The 22,349-nt window shown below is 37.9% G+C and overlaps 1 protein-coding gene across 7 annotated transcripts in view; it reads right to left on the reverse strand.

Moving 5' to 3' along the window:
* Positions 1-22,349, reverse strand: part of DCAF6 (DDB1 and CUL4 associated factor 6) — an 81,572-nt gene that overhangs the window by 28,280 nt on the left and 30,943 nt on the right. For 2 of the 7 annotated variants that reach the window (XM_027663586.1, XM_027663585.1), the window contains exons 6-12: positions 21,738-21,873; positions 19,619-19,833; positions 17,222-17,315; positions 15,808-15,927; positions 15,325-15,570; positions 10,402-10,572; positions 3,507-3,566 (exon numbers count right to left, since the gene is read on the reverse strand). In XM_027663586.1, the coding sequence (XP_027519387.1) occupies positions 3,507-3,566; positions 10,402-10,572; positions 15,325-15,570; positions 15,808-15,927; positions 17,222-17,315; positions 19,619-19,833; positions 21,738-21,873 (1,042 nt within the window). The remainder of the gene's footprint in view (positions 1-3,506; positions 3,567-10,401; positions 10,573-15,324; positions 15,571-15,807; positions 15,928-17,221; positions 17,316-19,618; positions 19,834-21,737; positions 21,874-22,349) is intronic. The other 5 variants (XM_027663588.1, XM_027663591.1, XM_027663589.1 and 2 more) reach the window with 3 other exon arrangements.

Consider the following 22,349-nt stretch of genomic DNA (forward strand, 5'->3'; position numbering starts at 1 on the left):
GTGAAGAAAACAAATAAATTCTGCCTAATACACAACTGAACATTCTTTCAGAGAAGGCACATAAAACCCAGAAGTCATGAACTCTTTGTTTTCAGGAAAGGAAAATGTGATTGCCAAAGACAGCCTAGAGCTGAATGAAGAACTGTTCTCTTTCTCTACTCTGTTCATCCCATCAGGACAGATCTACTTCACACTGATAATGAAGGGAAGAAGAGGAAAAGCTTCTGCCATTTATTTAGGGGACAGCTATTGCCAAAACTATTTCTGATTGCAAGCTCTAGTAGGGTAATAAACTGCTTCAAGCAGAAGTTGTAGTTTGTCAACACCTTCCTAAACTATTCCAAATTCCTCAAAAATGCCTTGAAACTTTACCTAGTTTTACAGCCAAACACATTATACTTTAAAGATACTACCAACAACTTACAGTCTTATTTCACAAACAGCCCTGTCCTAAAGCACAATCCCATTAAATTGTCCGTTCTCGAGGTGCATACAGGAAGAAAGCACTTTTAAACTACCACCCTTAAAACTGAAGACAGAATTTCATCCATAACCCTGGATTAAAAAAACCCACAAACCCAAACTGCACAATTGATGACAATACCCCTCAGAGACACTTCTTCCCTCAGAAAAGAAATCTGTGCAAGTGTAACTTCACAAAGATTGGGGCTCCCAGCTATGAAGTGGAAGTGCATAAAGACAAGCTTACAGAGTGCATTTCCTAGCTAAACTAACACCCTAAGGAACTTCAAGCTGGTTTCCCACATCACAAATGCTGTCCTGGTCATTAGTCTGTTGGCAACCCCATGAGAAGAGGATAGATGATTCCTCATGGAAAAAAAACCCCAAAATAATTCCTATACAGCACCATATTCTGTGTGAAGACCAAAGAAAGATTCTTCTGAAGGCTGAAAAATCGATCCGAAGAGAAAAAAAAAATAGGTGGTGTGTTTCAGAAAATAGGAATTCACTGGGAAGGCTTAACACATGAAAATTCATCAGAAGCAGCTGAACTTGGAGGGAAGTGTGGAGATTCCTTTATCCAGTGAGGAATTCTGACTAAACACTGTTACACTGATACCAGTCAGTATAAGGGAAGACTGAAAAATCAAATAATTCTTTGGACCAGCCTAACCTATAGCCCAGGGCATATAAATTCTTTGTCTAGATGATCCCATCACCATAACAGATAACTAAACCCTCACAGTAATATCTAGAAATATCAGTATTCTGTGTCTGTAGGAAGCAGCACTGTGATGCTTTGGGATACATGGGCACATTTACAGTGTGAGCCTCAAGTTCCCTCTTCACTCACTCCAATTCAGGCAGTACCTTAAAGTCCTAACACTGCAAGAGATCCAACAGGCAACCCTCCATTCTTACAATCACAGTCCAAAAAAAGCCCAAAATTAAAAAAAAAAAAAAATCCAGGGTAGGTCACTGTAATGCATTTGAAACCATTTTGTACAGACAGGAATGACTTAGAGCTTCTGCTGGACTGCCAGAATTATGGCTTTATAAATGTATGTGCTTGCAATATGAGATCTTTAAACCCAAAACCAGTCTTAAAACATAAATGCCCACCGGAGAGACTGGTTCAACAGAACACAGCAGCTGATTCAGTACTAAATTAAGAAAAGACAGGAATAAGAACAAAATATTTCTATTTCTATACAAAAAGAACTGTTATGAATTCTTTCATTAGCTACTTACACTATTTTGAGATTTCTGTTCAAATACTAAGTGAAACTAAAGCAGTTTAACTTCAAAAATCCAACTGGACATCAGCAAACTATTCTTTCTGGTTATCATTTGAACAATGGATTTCCTAATAAATTTGCTCCTATTTCAAATTCCTAGTTTTCAAAATTAGAAGTAACTTTGTCTACCAGTGAAACAGAAAAACTGGTGTACTGATAAACAAATGTATTTTGGGGAGATGTTTTTGCATATTGAAAAACCTGGAGTGCTTCTACAAAAGGAAATCCCTTCACATTAGTTCAAGTAATTTCTTATATGCAGAAAAAAAACTACTAGAAAAAAGACCCCTAAGAGTCTATTAAAACTATGAGTTTATCACAATTATGCAATTAAAAATACAAACTAGCTGTTAAGACAACTGATCCTGCTTGAGGAAGAATACAATACAAACTTGGCAACTGATTTCTGGGACCAAAACTTCTGGTTTGACCTTTGTTGTCAGTTGGGCTGATTTCATAACTTCACAGAACAATTTAACAGTTTCCCAAAACTTTTGCAGTTGTAAGAACCTCAGTAAACACATAGACTTTTAACGTTAATTCTACATTATTCTAGTCTGATCAAATAATGTGTTATCCTGTGTTCCTAATAGAAAGCATAACTTGCCCACTAATTACAAGCAAGTTTTCCAGCTAAACCTGACTATTGGATTGATGTTGGCTACTGAACCATGAAGAATTAGCAAATTTACACACTGAGGTCTAAGGCTATTTCATCACAAAATATAATTCCACAAACTGAGTTTATTTTGTCAATACGAAACAGAGCTTGATCATTTTTTTCCCTCCTCTGTTCTGGCACCCTAAAATAAACCACACTTTCAACAGTTGCCAAACAGGCTGTTTTTCAGAAGTGGGATTTCAAAATGGCTTTCTAGATTAGAATGTGCAACAGGACAACAGAAAGCTCTTTTGTGGGATGTGAGCTATTAAGTCTCTACAGAGGCTTTGCTATGGAAGTAAGCATAATGCAGAGTGTATGGAAATCTATTTTTAAATTAGCATCTATCACTCATTAATTATTCAGGCATAAATACTCCCCACAGGTGGCATCGGTTGAGCTGGGCTGGAGTCCCCTATGACCCAGTTCACTGCTCACAATTTGAAGACTGGGCATAGGGAAGCTCACAAATGTCCTTTCTACCCCCAGCCCACAGGGATCCTAGAGAGCAACACCAGTCTTTGTTTAGCAGAAGAGGGGTGGGATGAGGGGTTACAGGGGTAAAGATGCACCCGAGTGCCACAGGTGCTCCTCAGTTACTCAAACTGCAAGAATAACAAAGCTGCACATCTCTCTTGAGACTGTAAGATAAACTAATTTGGCATTATGTGATTATACATTACTTCAATCTTGGTATTTGCATTCTGATCCAAGAACCATTCAGAAAAAAAAAAAAAACAAAACAAAAACAAAAGCAAACCTCTTTAAAGAATTAATTTTGATTCTCATTTTAGAAAATTATTCTAAATGTGTGTAGAGTACATAAAGACATTTACTGCACCTACATTGAACTTTAGTAATTGCATTAAGCATTGAGCATAGGGATGGCTTTTGAAAACAACCTTACTCTGTTACTCATACTGAGAATTAAATAATTAATGAGTTTCCAGCAGATCTGCTTACAGAACTCTACTTTATGCAGATGAACAGCATTTTTAGACTGTTTATCATCGTGAAAGGCAATTTGAAAAGGAAGCATTGCAATCAGCTATGGCTGGGGAGAGCGCATTTCCTGTCACACGCACCCTGTTGCTCATCAAGTGACATGGATCCAAGCTGTTTGTTAACCACTGAAGAAGGAGAATCTGAAACAAAAACGAGATTTCAACTTAAAACATAAGCAGCAGAGAACTGCACAGCAATGTCACGATCATAGGTTAGTTTAAAATAAAAAAAAAGCAGCAACATAAGGAAGCTTTGGGTTTGTTTTATGAGCAGCCAGCCATATTGCATTTTCTAGGCATGACAGAAGCAAAGCCACTTGTTTCAAGTCATTATTTATTCACTGAACAGCCTGAAGCTTGCTGACATCTTGATACTGAAAAATTCCTGTCCATTACCAAAGATTTTACTGTGTTCTTCAATTTTTTTAACACTTCAGGAAAAACACTGAAAAGTCATGGCTTGTAAAGCCTTTGCCCCAGCTACCAAATGACACAGTTATTTCAAACCATGTGATAAATGTAAGTTTCAGAATACTTATCCTTCAACACAGAATACTCAATGGCATACCAGCACCTTCAATATTTAAATACTGTTTTAATAATAATGTTTTAAAGCATCAAAGCACCAAAACACATCCCACTTGTGTGAGTTTGGTAGTTCTGCATTCCTAGATGCTGCAACTCTGAGGCACCTCATAACCGAGAACAAGTCTGTGAGTTTATCACAGCACCCCACCACTCTGTCTTATAAAAATAACAATTGAAATAAATGAATAAATAAATAAAATAATCAACCTCCCCAGCAGTTAAGTGCACTTTTTTCCCCCTAGACACTACCAGTTAATGACTATCACCAGCACCACATTCATTGTGCAGACACATGACAGATGCAACATTTGGTATCTCCTGGGAGTCTCTTTTCCTTGTCACCCCTGAAGAGCAGATCATATTTCTGTATTATCCTAAGATGAGCTGATGTACATAAATGAACACAGTATTTCAGAGATATTGGCTAGACTATCATATTTTGGTTCCACTTGTTAATCTTCTGTTATAAACAAATTCATCCTAAGCTAAAAGGATTTAATATCCTGTATTACAAACTGAGTCACAGTCCATCAGCATCACAGCATGCTAAAGGAATTTTAACATAAATTTAAATCCTACACAAAGAAAGTAATGAAATAATACACTCTCTCCTACACAAAACTCCCTTCCAGGTTTGGGCCAGAATCACCAGCATGACCTATTTTGTAGTACAGCCATAAAACCAACCAAAAATTGTCAAGCTGATTTGAATAAATATATATATCCTCAAGCAATACCTCACTCCCAGCCACTGGTGCAAGAATCACAGCCTGTTCCTTGCTTACACTGATACCAGGGATAGGGAAGGGGAGAAGGAACGAAGAACAGAGACCAGGACAGTCTGGGGCACCGTGTTTTGGCTTGTTTTGGTAACTGGGCTTATAGGGTTTATTTCCATAACTGAGGAACATAAAATTGCTTCCGCTTGGTCTTCTTTGTTCAGCCATGCCTCTGCCTGGCACCAAACACACCCAAATTTACAGACCACAGAATTTACCCCCTAGATTCAGATGGGATGCAGCTCTTAAGTAGCAGACTTGTAACATTAACATGTTTCACTTTGCAAAAGCAAAGCGTGCTTTACATACAATTTCTAAATTAGAACAGAAGTCCTTACAGTGGAGTTTGTCCAGTGCAGTAGTAAACCACTTTTTGGACCATAAATCAGAGCAAAGAGCTGATGTGTAGATGCTTCATGTAATAAGATGATCTACTTGTATTCCAGCTGACTCAGCACAGGAATCAATCTGCTGCCTCGTTTCCAAGGCTGGCTTTGATTTCTGACTCACAAAGTCCATGCTTGGGATTAACTTGTATCAAAAGTGCCAAAGGGAGGGGAGGTGCTGGACTGAAAGCTGAGAAGCCAAACGAGGCAGCACAGAGATTCCCAGTCGTGCTCTGCTCCCGCACTCCAATTCTTTCCACAGGTTTTATGCCCTTGTTTAAAATGCTTCTCATGCTGCCAAACATTCCACTCGGCTGGAAAAGCCAACATCATCAGCTCTTTCATTCAGACCCCGAGGAACAGAAGAAAGATGACTGAACTGACATATTTTTATTAGAAGCATAAGAAATCACATTTACTAACCCTATTATCAGCACTTCTGATTTTATTAAGACCTCATTCTATGCAACAGTAGGTAACAAAGTAGGTGTGTTTTACCATGTGCATCATTGAATCAAGGGAAAATGAAGATTTTTCTAGGTAGTAGTCCATGCAAGTGTAGGTTTAAACCTCCTACATCTCACTATGACTGATGTCTTCATACAACTTTGTGAATGCATTTTACTTGTAATAAGAGAATATTTAAGCAACACAGAGGAAGCATCCTAAATATTCAAATTAACATGGTTAAGAGCTCAGTTTGTAGCAATTTTAAACTCACTTGTGTCCTTTCCAAGTTCCCTGGAGCCACAGATCACCAGCACCTCTTGAAGTGGCACTGCAGTCTGAGAAACAACCATGACCATGAAACCAGCCTAGGGAAGTTCAGGTAAATGCCTCTTTTTTTAATATATGGCTTTGTTTTGTAAAAAAAAAAAAAAAAAAATCTGAAAAAATACTTTCGTAATTTCTTAAAGAGCTTTTGGAAAAAAAAAAAAAAAAAGTATTACCAAAACTGTGCCATATAGTTAAAAAAACAAACAAAAATCCAAACTCTTACCTGAGCCTTCACAGGCTGGGTCTACATCCCAATGCAGTTCACCACTGGTTGTAATGTCACCAGTACATTCTAAACTGGAGCACCACTTAAAGAGGGAACTGGAGATTCATAAATTTGGGGAACCTCAAACAGAAAATAGAAGATAATTTTAAGGTCAGTTACATGCTGAAGGATCTTCCTGTAGTCTGGGCAATCAGCAGCTGACTTCATCGAAATATTAGCATGCCACCTCTGCTGTTTTGGCTAAAAAAAATTTCCTCCTTATATCTCTGTAACACCAGCTCCAGGGTCAGAGCCAGGTCTAAAGCAGTGGGACCTGTTCTGAAAGTCCCAGATATGGTATATACAGTGGACCTTAACCTAAGAAATTAAATACTTGTTTTAGTAACTATAAATAACTGCTTTGCACAGTGAATAAGCTCTCAGTTACATATTTTGGACTTCAAATGGACACGTTTCTACACCTGGGTGTTTACGAAGAATGCAAAGGATCTAGTAAGAAAAGCTACAGTCCTTCCCTTGTTCTTCTCCAAAAGTTTTAACACAGAAATGAAGGTCCAATTTGTTCTGCTTTAAAGACATGGACCATTGAGACTTTTGAAACAACCCAAGAGTAAAAAAGAAAAAAAAAAGTCAATTTGCAACACAGGTTCTACAACAGGCCTGATGCACATGTCTATATCTTTATTCTACAATAAATGCAGTCTAAATCAAATTTTTTCCCTCAGAAAAGAAGGGTTCACATCAGTTTTTGCGGGTAAGATTATGTACACTGACCACTACAGGAACCCTTGATGCACAAGGATCTATAATGTGGAGTTTTTTCTCTTCAAGTTTAGTTGGTTCATGTTTCTGTAACTTTTCAAATTGCATTCGATTTCCTAAAAGTTCTCAAAAGGAGAAGTGATGCAGGTAATGGTGATGCATACCTGGATATCAGCACTGGGCAGAGCAGCAATAACAACATCTTAAGAAGGTTTATTTTCTTTGTTGTTTGCATATAGCACATAGATGCTGTTGTTTAAATACTGCACAGGATCTAAATATTATGAAATGCCACAAAAACGTAAGTTAAAACTAGGCTTTGTGGGAGAAAGTATATAACAAAAATACCCTCAAAAACAACAAACTAAACCAAAAAATTTACCATAGCTCCCCTAATTAAATTGGCTATCAAAAAAAATCTGAATCTGTTCAACACCTAAGCAAAGGCTTGAAGATAAAATAGACCGGCATATACCTTCTAAAATTCAGCCAAATTTACACAATAATTATGAGAAGTATCCACTAAAACAAAGGCTCTCTGCCGTCTGAGGGAGTACCACCTTTTTTCTCCGTGTCAAACAGTCCCTCTGTGAATCATTACTCAGTTAACTCACCTCCATTTTCAACAACAACAAACTTTGGGCCATATTTTTCTAAATGGTGAAGGTTAACTACTACAGACAGAGCTTACAAATCCTCATGGAATTACTACAATTCATTGGACTGGGAGACAGAATAACTACCATACAGTCTAATTTTATATTAATACTGTAAAAGCTTTCGGCTCTTGACATTTTCAACGGGTAATTTCTAACATGGATGGAATTTTTTTTTTCTCCTCATAACTGAGCTTCTGTGATTGCAAAGGTAAGGATTAAAAATGAAATACAAGTTGGAAGAAAATGGCCTCAGTTTCACACTGAATTCCCTCCAAAATTGCAAGTGCAAATTATACAAGTTTACCAGAGTAGGGACTGAGAACTTGCAGCCCTGGGCCAGAGGCTCTGATGCCACTTTACAGAGTGGCAGACGCATTTTGGGGTGTAATTTTTTGTTTGAAAATATGAATATGTGCCTGAAAACTGAACATCTGCTTCATGACAAAGCAACAAAGACAGCCTAGCAGGAAAAAAATAAAATATAGACATTGTCTCTGTACAGGAATTTATTATTAAAAAAAAAACTCCAACAACCCAAAACTAATAACTTCTTTTTCTCATCCATATGTCTGAAATGTCAACTTCTAACCACAGTGTTAGAAACCAACTGTGTTTATGGAGAAGCAAGAGACCAAAAGTCTGAAGCTCTGGTTTTCCAAATGAATAGACTGTGAATACACAACTTCCAAAAATAAATCCTGGGAGTTCAGAAAAAGGTAACAAAACAAAGTAACTTGCATAAAAAGAAATGAGCAAGTACAGAGAATATTTCCTGTCCAGAGTGCAGAAATCTTATGAAGGAAGTAAGGATTCCCCAACCTAAAGAAATGAGCTTCACTTGTTCCCTCCCACAGCAGGAGTAGGAAGAATACAAGGAAAGAAGCTGATGAAGTGCAACAAGAATTTCTTGTATTTACATAGACAAGTAGAAAGGAAAAGGCAATGCAATCTTTTATCAAATTTTTTGAGGAATAATTGACCAAACATATTAAATATTTCAATTTGAGTTCCTCATTTTAAGTCTTCCCCTGTCCATAATGCTGAAGGCAACAAATTCCACCCATCAGACCAAACCTCAAGAAGATTCACATCCTCGGGATCTGGAGGTCAGCTATAAAAATGCTTCCTTCTATCTCTCCCCACAAATAACTGCTTCCATAACGCTGAGTGAATTTGTCTTTCATGGTTTAATTTGCAAATTCACTGTCATCACCTCAAGAAAGAGGTAAATGCTTGAATACTGAAATTTTGAATGCCAGTTTCCTCCAAGGCTATGTATGTGTTCTGCTGGTGATCCAAACAAAAGGATCAGTTATTCCCACTAGTTCCCTTAAAATGCAGAACATGTGCAAACTCACAACTACAAGAGGCAGTGGTGGGGCTCCAAACCAAGTACAATACACCCCTGACTCCCAGTCAAAGCAATTCCTCAGCTTAAACCTTCAATGGGAAGCAATTTAGTGGGAAAAAAAAAATCTTTTAAGCTGTTTTGAAAAGAAAATGGAAGATCAAGCCCTGATGACTGTTTTAGTTATGGTTTTGCCTCTATCATCACTCAATATCTTTGAGTTAATAAATTGTGATGTTCGGTTTGCTGAATAAAAACCCCAAACATTGGTAGCTTTTTGGTTGGGTTTTTTTCATGGTTTTGGGGTTTTTTTTGGGCTAGCAGGAAACTGCAGTCACCTCCAAGAACACTGTTTTTCTTGCTCTTCTCCTACAGGTAACAGGCACTTATGGTTGCCATCCCTAGGATAAGCACATATCCTTCCAGGATATACTGGTTTCCAAACATTCTGAAAACTCACAGGAGAATTTTCTAGTGAAGAAAGTTATTCAAAATTCAGTAACTACATATTTGCAACTAGAGCATTAGCCACTGTTACATCAAGCTGTTCTGTAAGGCTTCAGATAAAGGAATGGAATGGACTGAACTATAGCAAGACAGCTGTGAAGTTATGACACAATCTTTGTAATAAGCAATTTAGCCACATCTCAACTGTCACAGAATTTATCCACAGAGGAAACATTGCCAGACATGACTTCTCAACACAGAATATGCTGATTTTTCACACAGCATGCAGCTCACTCGTTTTCACATGGTGCCATGATAAAGTTTGCTTCAAGTTTATGCTTTAGGGTTTGCCTCTTGGTTCATATGCATGCTTCTACCCTAACTTTCTCAAATATGTTATTATAAACATATCTGAGGCTTTCTTGTAATAATTTTTAAACTCAATAAAACAAGAGAAAGAGGATGGTGAAAGGAAAAGTCGCTCTGTTCAAAGAAGGGAAGCGTTTCTGGGGACTTTGGCTTGTTACAAGTATTTTCACTGTACTTACTGTAAAACCACAGCATTTAAGAGCGCCAAAATTCTGTTTTACTGAGTTGTTACTCTGATTTGGAACACATGCTAACCCAAAGCCAAATCTCAAATGTTGCTTTTGGACACAATTAAAGGCAAAATAAGATTTCAAGTGTATAATTCTTATTCTATTCAAGGCACGGCAATTTCTTGCTCAGCTGCTCTGACAAACGTTGCACAAACCTGATACCATGCACCTAGAACACCTTTTCCACATATTATCATTGTAATCCAAACATGTTAGATAAATCAAACCTGCCAACACAACTCTTTTCCCTAACCATGTGATGATAAACACCACCACATGCAAGGCAAGACAAGCAGCAAACGCATTATTAAAGTGCCTTGTTCTGGAGGAGAAGCATCTCAGCAAACAACAGCAGCACAAACTGGAGCTTTGTTATCTGCTCAGGAAACCTGGGCAAAGGACAACCTGATGCCTGAGGGTCCTGTGAGGAGCCCTTAGAGGAGGACTGAGCAGAGGAGGATGCCTGTGGAGCAGAACCCTCAGCTAGTTCTCGTTCTCGCTGTCTCTGTTGTTCTTTCTTAAGCCTCAGTCGCTGCAGACCCCTACGGATTATTGCTAACTCAGGTCCCATCAACTCTGACAGACAGGGAGGGGGAAAAACAAACAAACAAAAAAGTATGTAAAAGAAAGAATAATTGAACATACAGTATATAGAACAGAGAGGAAGGGTGGGGGGACTGACCGAAGAGAGAAGCGACAGATACTGAGTGTAATTACAGTGACAAAAAATATATGAATAAAAGATACTAAGTGTAATCACAGTGAAAAAAATTATGTGAATAACAGATACTAGATGCAATTACAGTGGGGAAAAAATATGTGAATACTTTATTAACACCCAGAAATTATAAAATAAACTACTGAAATTTTTCTCACCCTAAAGGCACAAATCACAGGACTTAAATGTTGAAGGTTTATGTCCTTCAATGCAAACCCCTCCCCATCTCCAAGAATTGAACTACTTAACAAAGAATTGTTTAATGAAAATAGATACAGCCTGACTGAGTCAGAACAAAGCAAACAAGAGAAGTATGCATTTTCATGTTCCTAACATGTAGAATAAATTAGTATGTTTGTGGTGTAAAATTATGCAACTGTGGTTTCCTGAAAACAGGTAAGCTGTCAGAATTAATGTGATAGCTTCCTGACGTGACCAAAAAAATTTTGATCACAGTAAACCTGTGCCAAAAGTAAACTCAGACTATGGAAATAGGTGGCAGAACAAGAGCTAGACACACAAAAAAAAAACCGCAACAACTTTACTATGAACCCTTTTTTTTAATTTCAGAAATTCCCAGTGGATGAAGATTCACAGTCTGAAAACATTGCTAAGTGGTCCTACAAAGACAGTAATTTATTGGATCATTAGCAATTCTTAGTATCATCCTCTTAATAGATTATTCTCTCAGTTCCATTTTTGAGGCTTCACTGTTTTCATCACTTTGCCTTTATTCATCTGTCACTTGTACTGTTTTGGAATGTACCAGTTCACTGCCTGACTAACAGCATTTTTGCAAACTGCTAGAAAACCACATTTCCAAGCAACCTTTTATTCTCTCCATGCTCTTTGCAGATTTTCTCCACGTGCACAAGTGCTGGATAGCAAGTGCTTCTCTTTATACAACACAGGCTGTGTCTTTGTTGGCAGTAACTGAAGCACATGGACCTGAAGCACTGCTGAACTACTCCCATCTATGATATATGGGGGAGAGGAGCTAATTCAGGCTCAAATATTCACATCAAATGCTCCAGCTAGTCCTGCTATAAACTGCTTGTCCAGACCTATCCTGAAAGGATTTATATGAAGAGCACTCAGAAATATTTTGTAGATATGAGGAAATCTGCAAATAAAAAAAGAAATCAAGCTGCAATGTTAAAATACTTGAGAGCATTATGCTGGCATGTAACCTTTCATCCAAACAAAGGCTTAACAAATAATCTGTAACCCTTATCCAGGCAGCAAAGCAAACAAATCCTAAATTTTTATTTATAAAGAGAAACGAACCCAGAGACAAAATCCAATAATTGAAAAGTCAGTGGCAAGCACTAGTTCATACTGAATGGTCGTGAGTTCTAATGTCCTCAGTCTAATGCCATTTTCTGGGAAAAGCATCCTGCCAGTTTATGGTTGATCAGGTATAACAAGAAAAAAAAGACAGACTTCCTAAAAGGAATATGGCATCAAAGAGATTTGCTATGAATAGTTTTCATGTTCCATGAGCACTTACAGAAATTAGAAATCCAACCAGTCCAGACAATGCTTTTAAGGAAATTTCAATGATGCCTAAAATTGCTGCTGATTCAGTTCCAATCAGTTCAGAGACAGTTACAATTTAAGATGTAGCAAGAACTACAGTACAAAATGTAAAGACATAACTACTATCCTGAAGATGTTCAATGGCAACACCTTTTAATGCATTTCAGAATACCTAAGCAAATGTTTATTTTGCCAGCAATTGGAGTGAGGAAACAGAAATGGAAATAAATTAAAAAACCCAGCTATTGCCACTTTCCCATTCAAAATTTATATCAGAACACATATTAGGATTAAGCTTTGTACTAATTAGCCAACTGCCCCTCTGCATCCCCTTCAATGGTACCATTGTGAATTTTATTTATGGGGGAAAAATTTTTTATATTATACTGTTTGTTGTATCTGATGTTCATTAGTGGTTTAAAATGTCAACATCTTAAAACTAATGCAAAAAAGTTAATTGAAAGTTTCCACTGAAAGTAAATCTGTTATGTTTTTCCTTAGTGATAAGCACGGAAATCTCCAGCATTTGTCCTCATTATAAAAAAAAAATTATTCAAATGTACTGACAAAAACAGGCTACTGAGATTTTGCACTGATCTTGTTGTTTATTTGTAACTTACTCAGATATTCCAACTTCTAGAATATACAGATAAAGAGAATTATCCTCCAGCACTGAACCATTTTTGTACTGACTCTATTTTGAACATGTACCATTCATCTCTTAATTTTAAAAAAGTAATTGGGAGGTAGAGGCTCAAATGCTCACCACATGGCACATTTTCTGGAACACCACACCAACAATATATTTGAACTGTAACACTTAAGCAAAGGTATTGCTGTTTTAAAGACAGGATTATCACGGGTGCCCATGTACAGGAATCTGTAGGAATGATTTAGGGAAAGCTGTTCACAAGCCTGTCTTAGGAATTTGTGCTCTGATTCCAAAGAAGTAATCTCCTGAAAACATATTCTGTATTTGCTAACTCTTAGCTATCATATTCAGACTTGTATCTCCCACCACTTCACACAAAATGGTGGCTGAAAACATCTTGCTTTCCTTCTTCCATTTTCCAAAATGCTTCCCCAGCCATCCATCTTTTACAACACACCTTCTATCTGGTCTTCCTACTTAACCCCACTGTATTTAAACTACTGTTCCCATTATCACTCTCCCCATCCCTTCATCCCAGAAAAAGCAGCAGGTTTTAATCACATCTGAACAAACTCAGGGGATCCTGTTGATGCAGAGGGCAGTGTTTTCCATCTTTACAGGCTACAAACAAGGAGTAAATAAAATCTCAAAACTGAGCACAGTCATGGGTTACCTAAGCATGAAAACATTGCAAAATGGACATTCCCAACCAAGCTTCCTCATCCACAAACCCACAACTGCTGCTCCCTCTGCCCAAGAGCTTCCCCTCTCCCCAAACTCACCCATGTTACCCAAAGACTTGTTTTACAGCAACTTCAGTTTGCACTGCCTTTGAAACCCCAGGTGCAAACACCCAGTACTATTAAGTTTGCTCCTGCAGGAGTCCTGTAGACAATTTTAAGCAGCCAGTCTGACACTCTGTTTAGGTACAGTCAAAGAGCCTATCAAATATTATACAGCAAATTAGAAAGTATATCCACTGTCTGTCAACAAAACAAAATATATGGAGAATCATAAGTCCAAAGTAACACTGGGAAAGAGGAAATGCTCTCAGAGAAGAGCTGGATCAAGAAATAACAACCTCATGCTAGCAGAATAAACTTTTACTTAGAAATGCAGGCAGATTCAGGAGAAAAATATTTTTCTGGTCACCACAGATTCCTTAAAATGCAGGCTAGAAAATGCATCACAATTCCAAAAATGCTCTCTAGTGCATTATCATTATGCAACCCACAGAGTTTCAATGACGTAGCTTGAAGCAATTATTTTTAATATGGTAGGTACTCTCCTGGCCACTCTAACTTCCAAGAATACACTGCATATTTTAGAAAATAAATAAATAGATCAAAATGAACCTTTGGTAATGGTATGAGTGCCTCTGGACCAAGATGGCAGCTAAACTGGGTTATACTGAATTAGAGTAGACCCCTTAATCATCTTATGTGTGCACTGTGAAAAAACTTGACACTGCAGCAAGCTCACACCAACACTAATAAAAATCATAGGTGACTAAAAGCCTCTGATACTAAATAAACTCTGGCATTTTCTGAATTTCCTGGGTGTGTTGTCACACTTCTGATCATTGTTTATTTCCTCTAAATAAGTATCAGACTAGTTGCAAGGTTTGAAAAGCAAAAATGACATGTCTCATGAATCTCAACTTATGTCTTCATCTTCCCTGCCTTTCAGGTACCAGGTGCCCCATCATTTCTCACCTGCCCCAAAGACTTTGGCTACAGCAGCCACAGTACATTGAATGGCACACTCTTCCTGGGAAAATCCTCATCTCTCCTATACTCCAGAACATCAAATTTAGGGCCTGAAGATACTTATCAGTCATCTTTTCCAGTGGCAAACAGCTTGGTATTTTTACAACAGAATAAGACAAAAGGTCTGACCCTGTAGGTCTTTCAGAACACATCAGCCTTTCCACCACAACTGTGAGGCCTAGAAGCTCACTTCAAAAAAGCAGAAAATAAACTCTTGTGCAAATATTCAACTCTAAAGGCTGTGGCATCTTTTCCCTCACTGAGATGGAAAAGGTCAAGTCAAACCATAAGGTGTCCAAATTAGTTTCTGACATTGGCAGTGGGATATACTTTCATCTTTTTCCCAAAATAAGAATATAAGTCTGTATTAAATACAGGTGAATTTCTTCAAGATGTACAAACTTAAATATCAATACATAGTATAATTCATTAACCAATAAAGGAATGCCACGCAAGGTGAGACAAAGGTACACAGTTGATGTTTTACTCTTTCTTCAAACCACAGCTGGAATCCCTTGGTACCTATAAAATATCTAGTCTCATTAAGGAAGAAAGCAGATTGTGATCTATTAACCAAAATATCCTAAAATAGAGTAATTTCTTACTGGAAGCATTTTTCATAAACAATGACAAGATGGATTTCTTCTCACCAGACTGATGCAGCACAGGCTGAGTTGAGGCCCCTAAAGAAGGCCTTTGTTCATTATCAGGAGAGGACAGTAATGAAGTTGAAGGGGGACTTTCTGTTGAAGATGATGTTGAAGGAGCTTGAGCTGACATTGTAGAGGAGGAAGATGATGGAAGCTGCTCAGTACCATCCACTTCCATTGCAGTTTCTGATTCTGCACTAGGTGGCATGTTATTGGCAGCAGGAGCATCTGTCCGATTAGTCCCACCTTTGATTAAAAATAAAACAAAAAAGCAAGAAAAACAAGAGCCCAAAGGTAAACTTACTCTATCTCTAAAGATCTCTTTGCATTACCATTGCTATTGCAAATGAAAGTGTTCAGTTCTTCAGAGTGCACTAGAAAGATTTTAGTTCACACCCCAGGAAAGCTAACATTCAAGGTCTGTACATCCAGTACAAACACACTTTCTGTTGTAATTATTATTCTGGAAAAGAAGGAAATCACCTCTGGACCGTGATCTTCCTCGCCCTCGATTGCTTTGTGCAACTTCACTGGCTTCTTCAAACCACCTGGACAGCATGTCTGACATCCTCTGCATCAGAGACACATTGGGACTTTGCTCCCCTGTAAAATAAGTAAGGCTAAAGTTTTACCTATGAGTTCACCAAAGTGCACATTTCCCCCCTCATTTCTCCCAGAAATGGAGAAGGGGAACACATGAACACCCCCACTCCCTGCCAAGCAACAATGCCCTTCCAGCTGATCCCAATGCCCATGTCTATCCTCATTTCCATACTGCAGGACTCTGACTCTCTGCTGGGATCCCCCATTCTCTTCCTGTACCCCAAACAGAGGAGCTCCAGCCTTGAAACACAGAAAAATGGAATGCAGTGGCCAAGGAAAACAGACAAAAGGTGGCCAATGATGCCATAGGAAATAATACCATAGGAAATAATACCAACAGGTTCAAAAAAGGATGACTGAAACTCACAGGCAACAGAACTACATAGAGATTTTAAAGGAAGAGATGGGAACACACCCTCTAATGTTTCTAATCCAGCAATTCCAAATACTGGGGGAGCAACAAAGACAGACTAAGGTAAGAGGACAGATTCATGTTCTCTCCCTAAACAGCATTTCTCATTGCCTGTGTCAGACACAGAATCCTACTCCACATGGACCACTAATCTTATACAGCTAAACACTTCTATTCTACTCTGGGGAATCAGGAAAATGAGAAAACCAACACAGAAAATCTAGAAAGGGAAGCTGTAGGCAGGAAAGGGAGACAGATCTAAGGGAACTAGAATCAAACACTTGGAACCCCTCAACGTGTCAGATTTAAAAAGGAACAGATAAAGAGTAAGATGAGTGGCAAAGCATCCTCTGCCTGGCTTTGGTATCCCATTCTCTGACACTCAAGCACAGCTTTAGAAATGTTCTATCTCCTGAAATCCCAAGCAGTTGAGTAATATATAATAAACACGAAAATATAAGCATAAAAATTTAGTCAGCCTGTGTGACCAAATGACATTAAGGCAGTGAAATATATAATATTAGAATCCTATTGTTTTGAATTCCAGTCCCCTAATGTAACCACTAAAGAACAATTCATTTGTAACTGTGATTGCATGTGAGGTTTGACTGGCAAAAAAAATTAAATAAGCGTTTGTGTTACTCCCTGACCAACGACAATGAAACAGGCTCAGCCTAACTGAAGCAAAATAATTTTTCTGGTAAGAATATTTTCAATTTAGCCATTCTTAAAAATCATCTTACAGTAACAGTTCTGTGTTAAATTCTGAGGAAACCATCTCAGCTGATTCTTAAAGCACGGACAGTTTAATCTGAAGCACGTTTTTCAGGAATACCTCAGAAAAAAATGGAAAACAAACCCCAAAAGTGCAAAAGCTTTTACCATCTCTCTCTCTCTCACTCTCAGGCCTTGCCCTTGGCCCAGTGTCCGACCAGTCCCCTCTGAGGCGCAGACGTTTGACAGGAGGTTGCCTTAACTGGGAAGGGGGGAGAGAAGAAAAAGAAAAAGGAACAAAAAAAAAAAAAAAGAAAAAAGGCATTACAAAGCTATTCATGTTGGACAGCACAGAATTCTAAGTCTAAATATAAATGCAGTGCCACGGTTTTCTTAAGTTGCATCCATTTGTATCCGTCACCAAAAAATGGAGTGTCAGCCACGTGTTCACACGGACTGTGAATAAGCACAGAGCTGCATCAGCAGAAGGCAAGAGTTTTAGCTCCACAGGAGTACAACTATCTAAATCAATGCCTCTCAGAACTAATTCACCTTGTATTTTATGCCATACTAACTTTATTATGTTAATTGAGGCTTTCCACAGCGAACAATAACAATTAAGGTTTTCTGAATTCAGCCTGAATTCTGCAAAAATATTCATTTCTTCACATTAAAAACTATATGAAATGTGGATTGCAATTAAGAAAAAAGGAAAAAAGTCAGACATTAACAAAACAAAGAAATTTTATGAAAATAAACTCTATTTTTCACCTATTTTCTTCTAAATTTTTAAAACATTTTTATTTTGCAGCAGGAAAGTACTCTATAGGGAGTGTTACTTTCAGTGACTTGAAGAGAAACAGCTAATGCTTTGAACATTCAGGAAGGCAGCTTTGAGTTTGAATTGGAGTGTATTGGCTGGATATTTTCAGCTTTAACAAAAAACAAAACCAAACCAAAAAAACCAACAAAACCAACAAACCAACCAAACAAGAACAACAAAAAAAAGTGAATAGCTGTGCTGACAATTTTAAAGTAAATGCAAAGCCCCTGTGGTGAAAGCATATTAAAGTGTCAACTTCCACGAGCCAGCAGATTCAGGAAGAAGTCTTTACATTTCTTCTACTCTACAGAACTTAAAGCCAGGCTGAAATGAAAATAACATTTAAGGAAAATGATTTGGCAAGAAAAGATTACAGGACATATTCTGTGCCTCCAAAACAAAAGAATACATAGGATCTGTTGGTAACAGGTGGTCACAATCCTCCCTCTCTCTCTAGTAACTGGGCAGTCAATTCTCCATCAAACTCCTTCAGACCAGATTAACACTACGCAGGAAAAAGGGAGAAGTGCAGAAATATTTGTGCATCTCATGAGTTTTTCTGGGTTCCTGTTTGCTTTTTCCTGCTTCAGTGTCACTCAGACATTCTTCCCCAGTCCTACGAATCCAAAGCCCTTCTGATCAACAATATTTGTGCCAGTAATGGCAACCCCTGGCCCAGGGAGTGCAGCCCAGCCATGGCTGTGACACTGAAGCCACACCAGCCTGACACTTGCCAGGCTTTGGCTGGACTTTAATTCCTTGGAGCATCCTTTTAGCTCATTTAGCTGCAACAGCAATTGTCCAGTGACCAGGTCAAATTACCATCTAATTTGCATTAGTTTTGCTTAGATTTGCATAGATGTGTGGTGTTAACAACCTCTTGTTAACAGTTTTGATATATACAGGAATAATAATTAAGCAGAGTGTGTGAGGTAGAACTACCTATAGCACAGGCACGGGCTGGCAGCAGGGATGGATACAGGAGGACACCAGAGACACCTTCTCAGCACCTCACCTGTGCTGTAAAGGTTGGAGCCAAACAACAACTGTTTCAGGGATGCAGAAAGGACAAAGAATAAGCATTTAAAAGCAAAACCAGGCTATACTGAAAAAAGAAGTAGTGGACAGTTGGGGGAGCGCAGAGGGAGAGACACAACGTAACTTTGCTGTAGTTAAAGACTTTTTTTTATATTGATCAGAAAATTTAGACTGGAAGGGTCAGCAACATTGTAGCTGGGCTGATAAACAGCTGCTTGAGTTTTGGCTACACTACAGAAGATTTTAATACTACTCAGTAACAGTGGCTCACCTCCTCGATCTAAACATCTTGTACTCCCTCATATGTGTCATTAAATGGTAATTTTTAACAAGGAGTATCAATATTTGATTTCAAGGAATGTGTTTTTGGTGGCATGGAAAATAACAGAGCATACACCTCAATTACAAGAGTGACCTTGCTGGTCATATAACCCAAGATACATGTAGATGCTTTCTCATCTCTGAGAGGGAAATCAGACCAGAAAGAAAACCAGAGTGGCAAACTACTGTAAACAAATACATACATCAAAAATACATATTATAAATGCACAAATTTTATGACACAATCTACTTGCCACATCTCAGTCTATGAGCAGCAATATTGTTTTCAGATTAATTTAAAGGGAAATACAACTGATTCTATTTCTTGTGTGCTGCAGCAAAACAAACATAAAACGAGCAAACAGATCATCTTAATCACTTGCCTCTTCCCTTCTCTCTTCAGCAGAAGGAACTTTAAGTTCTCGTGCTGTGTCATCCTTGGGATCAAACAAATATATGTAATCTGAAGAGTAGCTAACGAGGATCTCTTGCCCATCTTCACTATAACAAAGGGATGTTACTCTGCAGGATTTGTTATTGAGATGAGGAGGAACAAAACGTGCCACCATTCCAACAGTGCCCCTGCCAGCATAATTCCCTTTATTGGGAAAAGAAAAAAAGGAGGGGGAGGAGAGAAGGAAGAAAAAGAAATGACATGTTTACTCTTGTGAATTTTCAACAGCTTCAATAAATTCCTTCTTTAATAACCAACAAAAGATAATCAGGGAAAAGCTACATATCCTGCAGTTCCTGCATTAAATTTTATCTGAAGAATGACATATCAGATCTTACTGCTCATTTATATTTTTGCTTACAAACTTTATATCTGTATAAAAATATGAAAGCACACACAACATCACATACCCACCCCATGATGGTGTGTGGATGCTATCTGCCAAATGTAGAACAAATGGAAATTTTAGAAATTAAAAACATTTACAAAATAGTAACACAAATCTGTATCTACACATAAATTAGAAAGGGATTCATGATATGAAACTTTGAAAATTTAGGACATACATCTCTTTTCTACCCTTTTTTTTTAAAAAACACTAATTTTTCTTCAAGACATAATAATACTGTCACATTGAAGCTGCAGAACTATACACTACATTGGACTTATCATGCTTTCCTGACAAGTCACTTCCAATCCACACACTGAAACAGTCTTAAACTCTAGAATTACAAGTTTGTGAGCAGATAAAAGTTGCCTATAAGAAGCTGTAAAACTGAGAAAAACTGACTGTCCCAAAATCCCCTAATTTGACATGGTCTATCTGTTGCAACAGTCTGTCCTCGACCACAGACAAGTTCACAGTTTATCATCTCACATTATGTAAGGAATGAAACAGAAAACTTTAAATGAAAATCAGCAAGTTGCTCACTAGACTCAGAACGCTTCACCTCTTAAAAAAAAACAAACAAAAAAACCCCCACAAAACAAAAACTCCATACAAACTCAAACAACAGAACACTATAGCAATATATCAAAAAATTACAGTCTTCAAAATCTTTTCTTTTATTGTATAGGCCAGCATAGCAAATTCATCTTATTCCTGTATTGTTACAATACAAGAGCACATACAGGACTTTTTAGTCAAGCCCCAGAATCTGTTCCTCAGGCAGTTCTCACAGAATTTTGCTGACCTCTCTGATGAAAGGGAGGGTTCTTAGAGAATTTTAGTCTGATGAGAAGGGTACTTTTTATTTTTTAGTTATATACACATATTTCTCTATATATTTATTAAGTGATCTTTTATGTTCCCTTTCTCCTCTAACACAATTAGGAACAGGAAAATGCTGCACAAAAAGACAGATTTTGTGACTGACTGTGGGCAGGAATGTGTGTGCACAGGTAAGTGTCTTAATTCCTGTGTGTCCAAAGAGACATTGATCATACATTATAAGCAAGAGATATGTTAGAGTTACATAAAACACTTTTGCTTGCCAGATGCAATTTTTAAATAAAATGCTTGGGTAAGATTCTGAAGCACACTGAGCTTTCACTTGGAGAATTTGTAGCTTTCCAGTGAAATTATGTTAGATACAGCAGTAACTACTGCAAAGTTGAGCATATTGCATGATACTATGGAGTTCCTAAGATCTCTTTCCATAAGAAGCAAGAGATTCCAGCCTGGCAAAGTAAAAGAAGATAAGAACTTCATTAAAATTCAGGTGCACCACTGCAGGCTGCAATGACTGGCTTTTTGCAATACTGGAATCAGGTGTTTTGAGACAAAAGAAGAGACATTACAAAATGTCTTTTTCTGCATTCAGTGTTCAATGTATGAAGAGATTAAGTTTACTTACTGGAAGATTTCTGCATTAGCAAATATTAGAGTGAAATGACTATCACACAAAGCACAGTTCCCAGAGCAGAAAACTACACTTCATGCAGTGCCACACTTCGCTCATCCACCATCTACTACAGAAAAAAAAAAGAACCCGAAATTGGAATTGCTATAAGGGTTAGAAAAGCTTACCCTGAAGTTTGGTTCCTACCTGTTGCTCTTGTGCCAAGCATTCTCCTGTCATATATCCTTACTGAGCTGTCAGAACAACCCACAGCCAGGTAGAAGGGGATGGGGGGACAGATGGCAACAGAGGTGGCAGCACGGCGACAGTTTATCAAAATATCCTGCAACAAACAAAAATGCAGCATTCAAATAATAGCTCTGAACATTTGAAGTATGATTCTGGTTCAGTTTTTTTTTTGACTTCAGGACACAGGCCCCTTAGGAGGTTTTGAGAAAAACTAAGCCTAGCCCTGTGAAGACTGAGTATAAATGTGTTATCAAAAAAGCCACTGCAGAGAAGGAGAACTATCAGAGAGAGAAAACTAGCTCCAGATCGACTGAAAAAGAAACCAAACCAAAACAGAAACACAGAACGAGCCTTTAAAAACAGATAAATACAGCAACTGTAGATCTATAAACTAGCTTGCACCTTGGATTTTTGTATTGAAACATAGTAACTGTTGAGTCAGGAGAGAACTAAATACACAGAAACAGTTTAAATTCATTAAAGGACCAGCATAGGTTTCATCTATGGGAGGGAAGAAAGAAAGGGAAGGGAAGGAAGGGAAGGAAGGGAAGGAAGGGAAGGAAGGGAAGG

This window comes from Corapipo altera, unplaced genomic scaffold, assembly GCF_003945725.1.
Source record: "Corapipo altera isolate COAL_440 unplaced genomic scaffold, ASM394572v1 165, whole genome shotgun sequence".
Lineage (NCBI taxonomy): Eukaryota > Metazoa > Chordata > Aves > Passeriformes > Pipridae > Corapipo > Corapipo altera.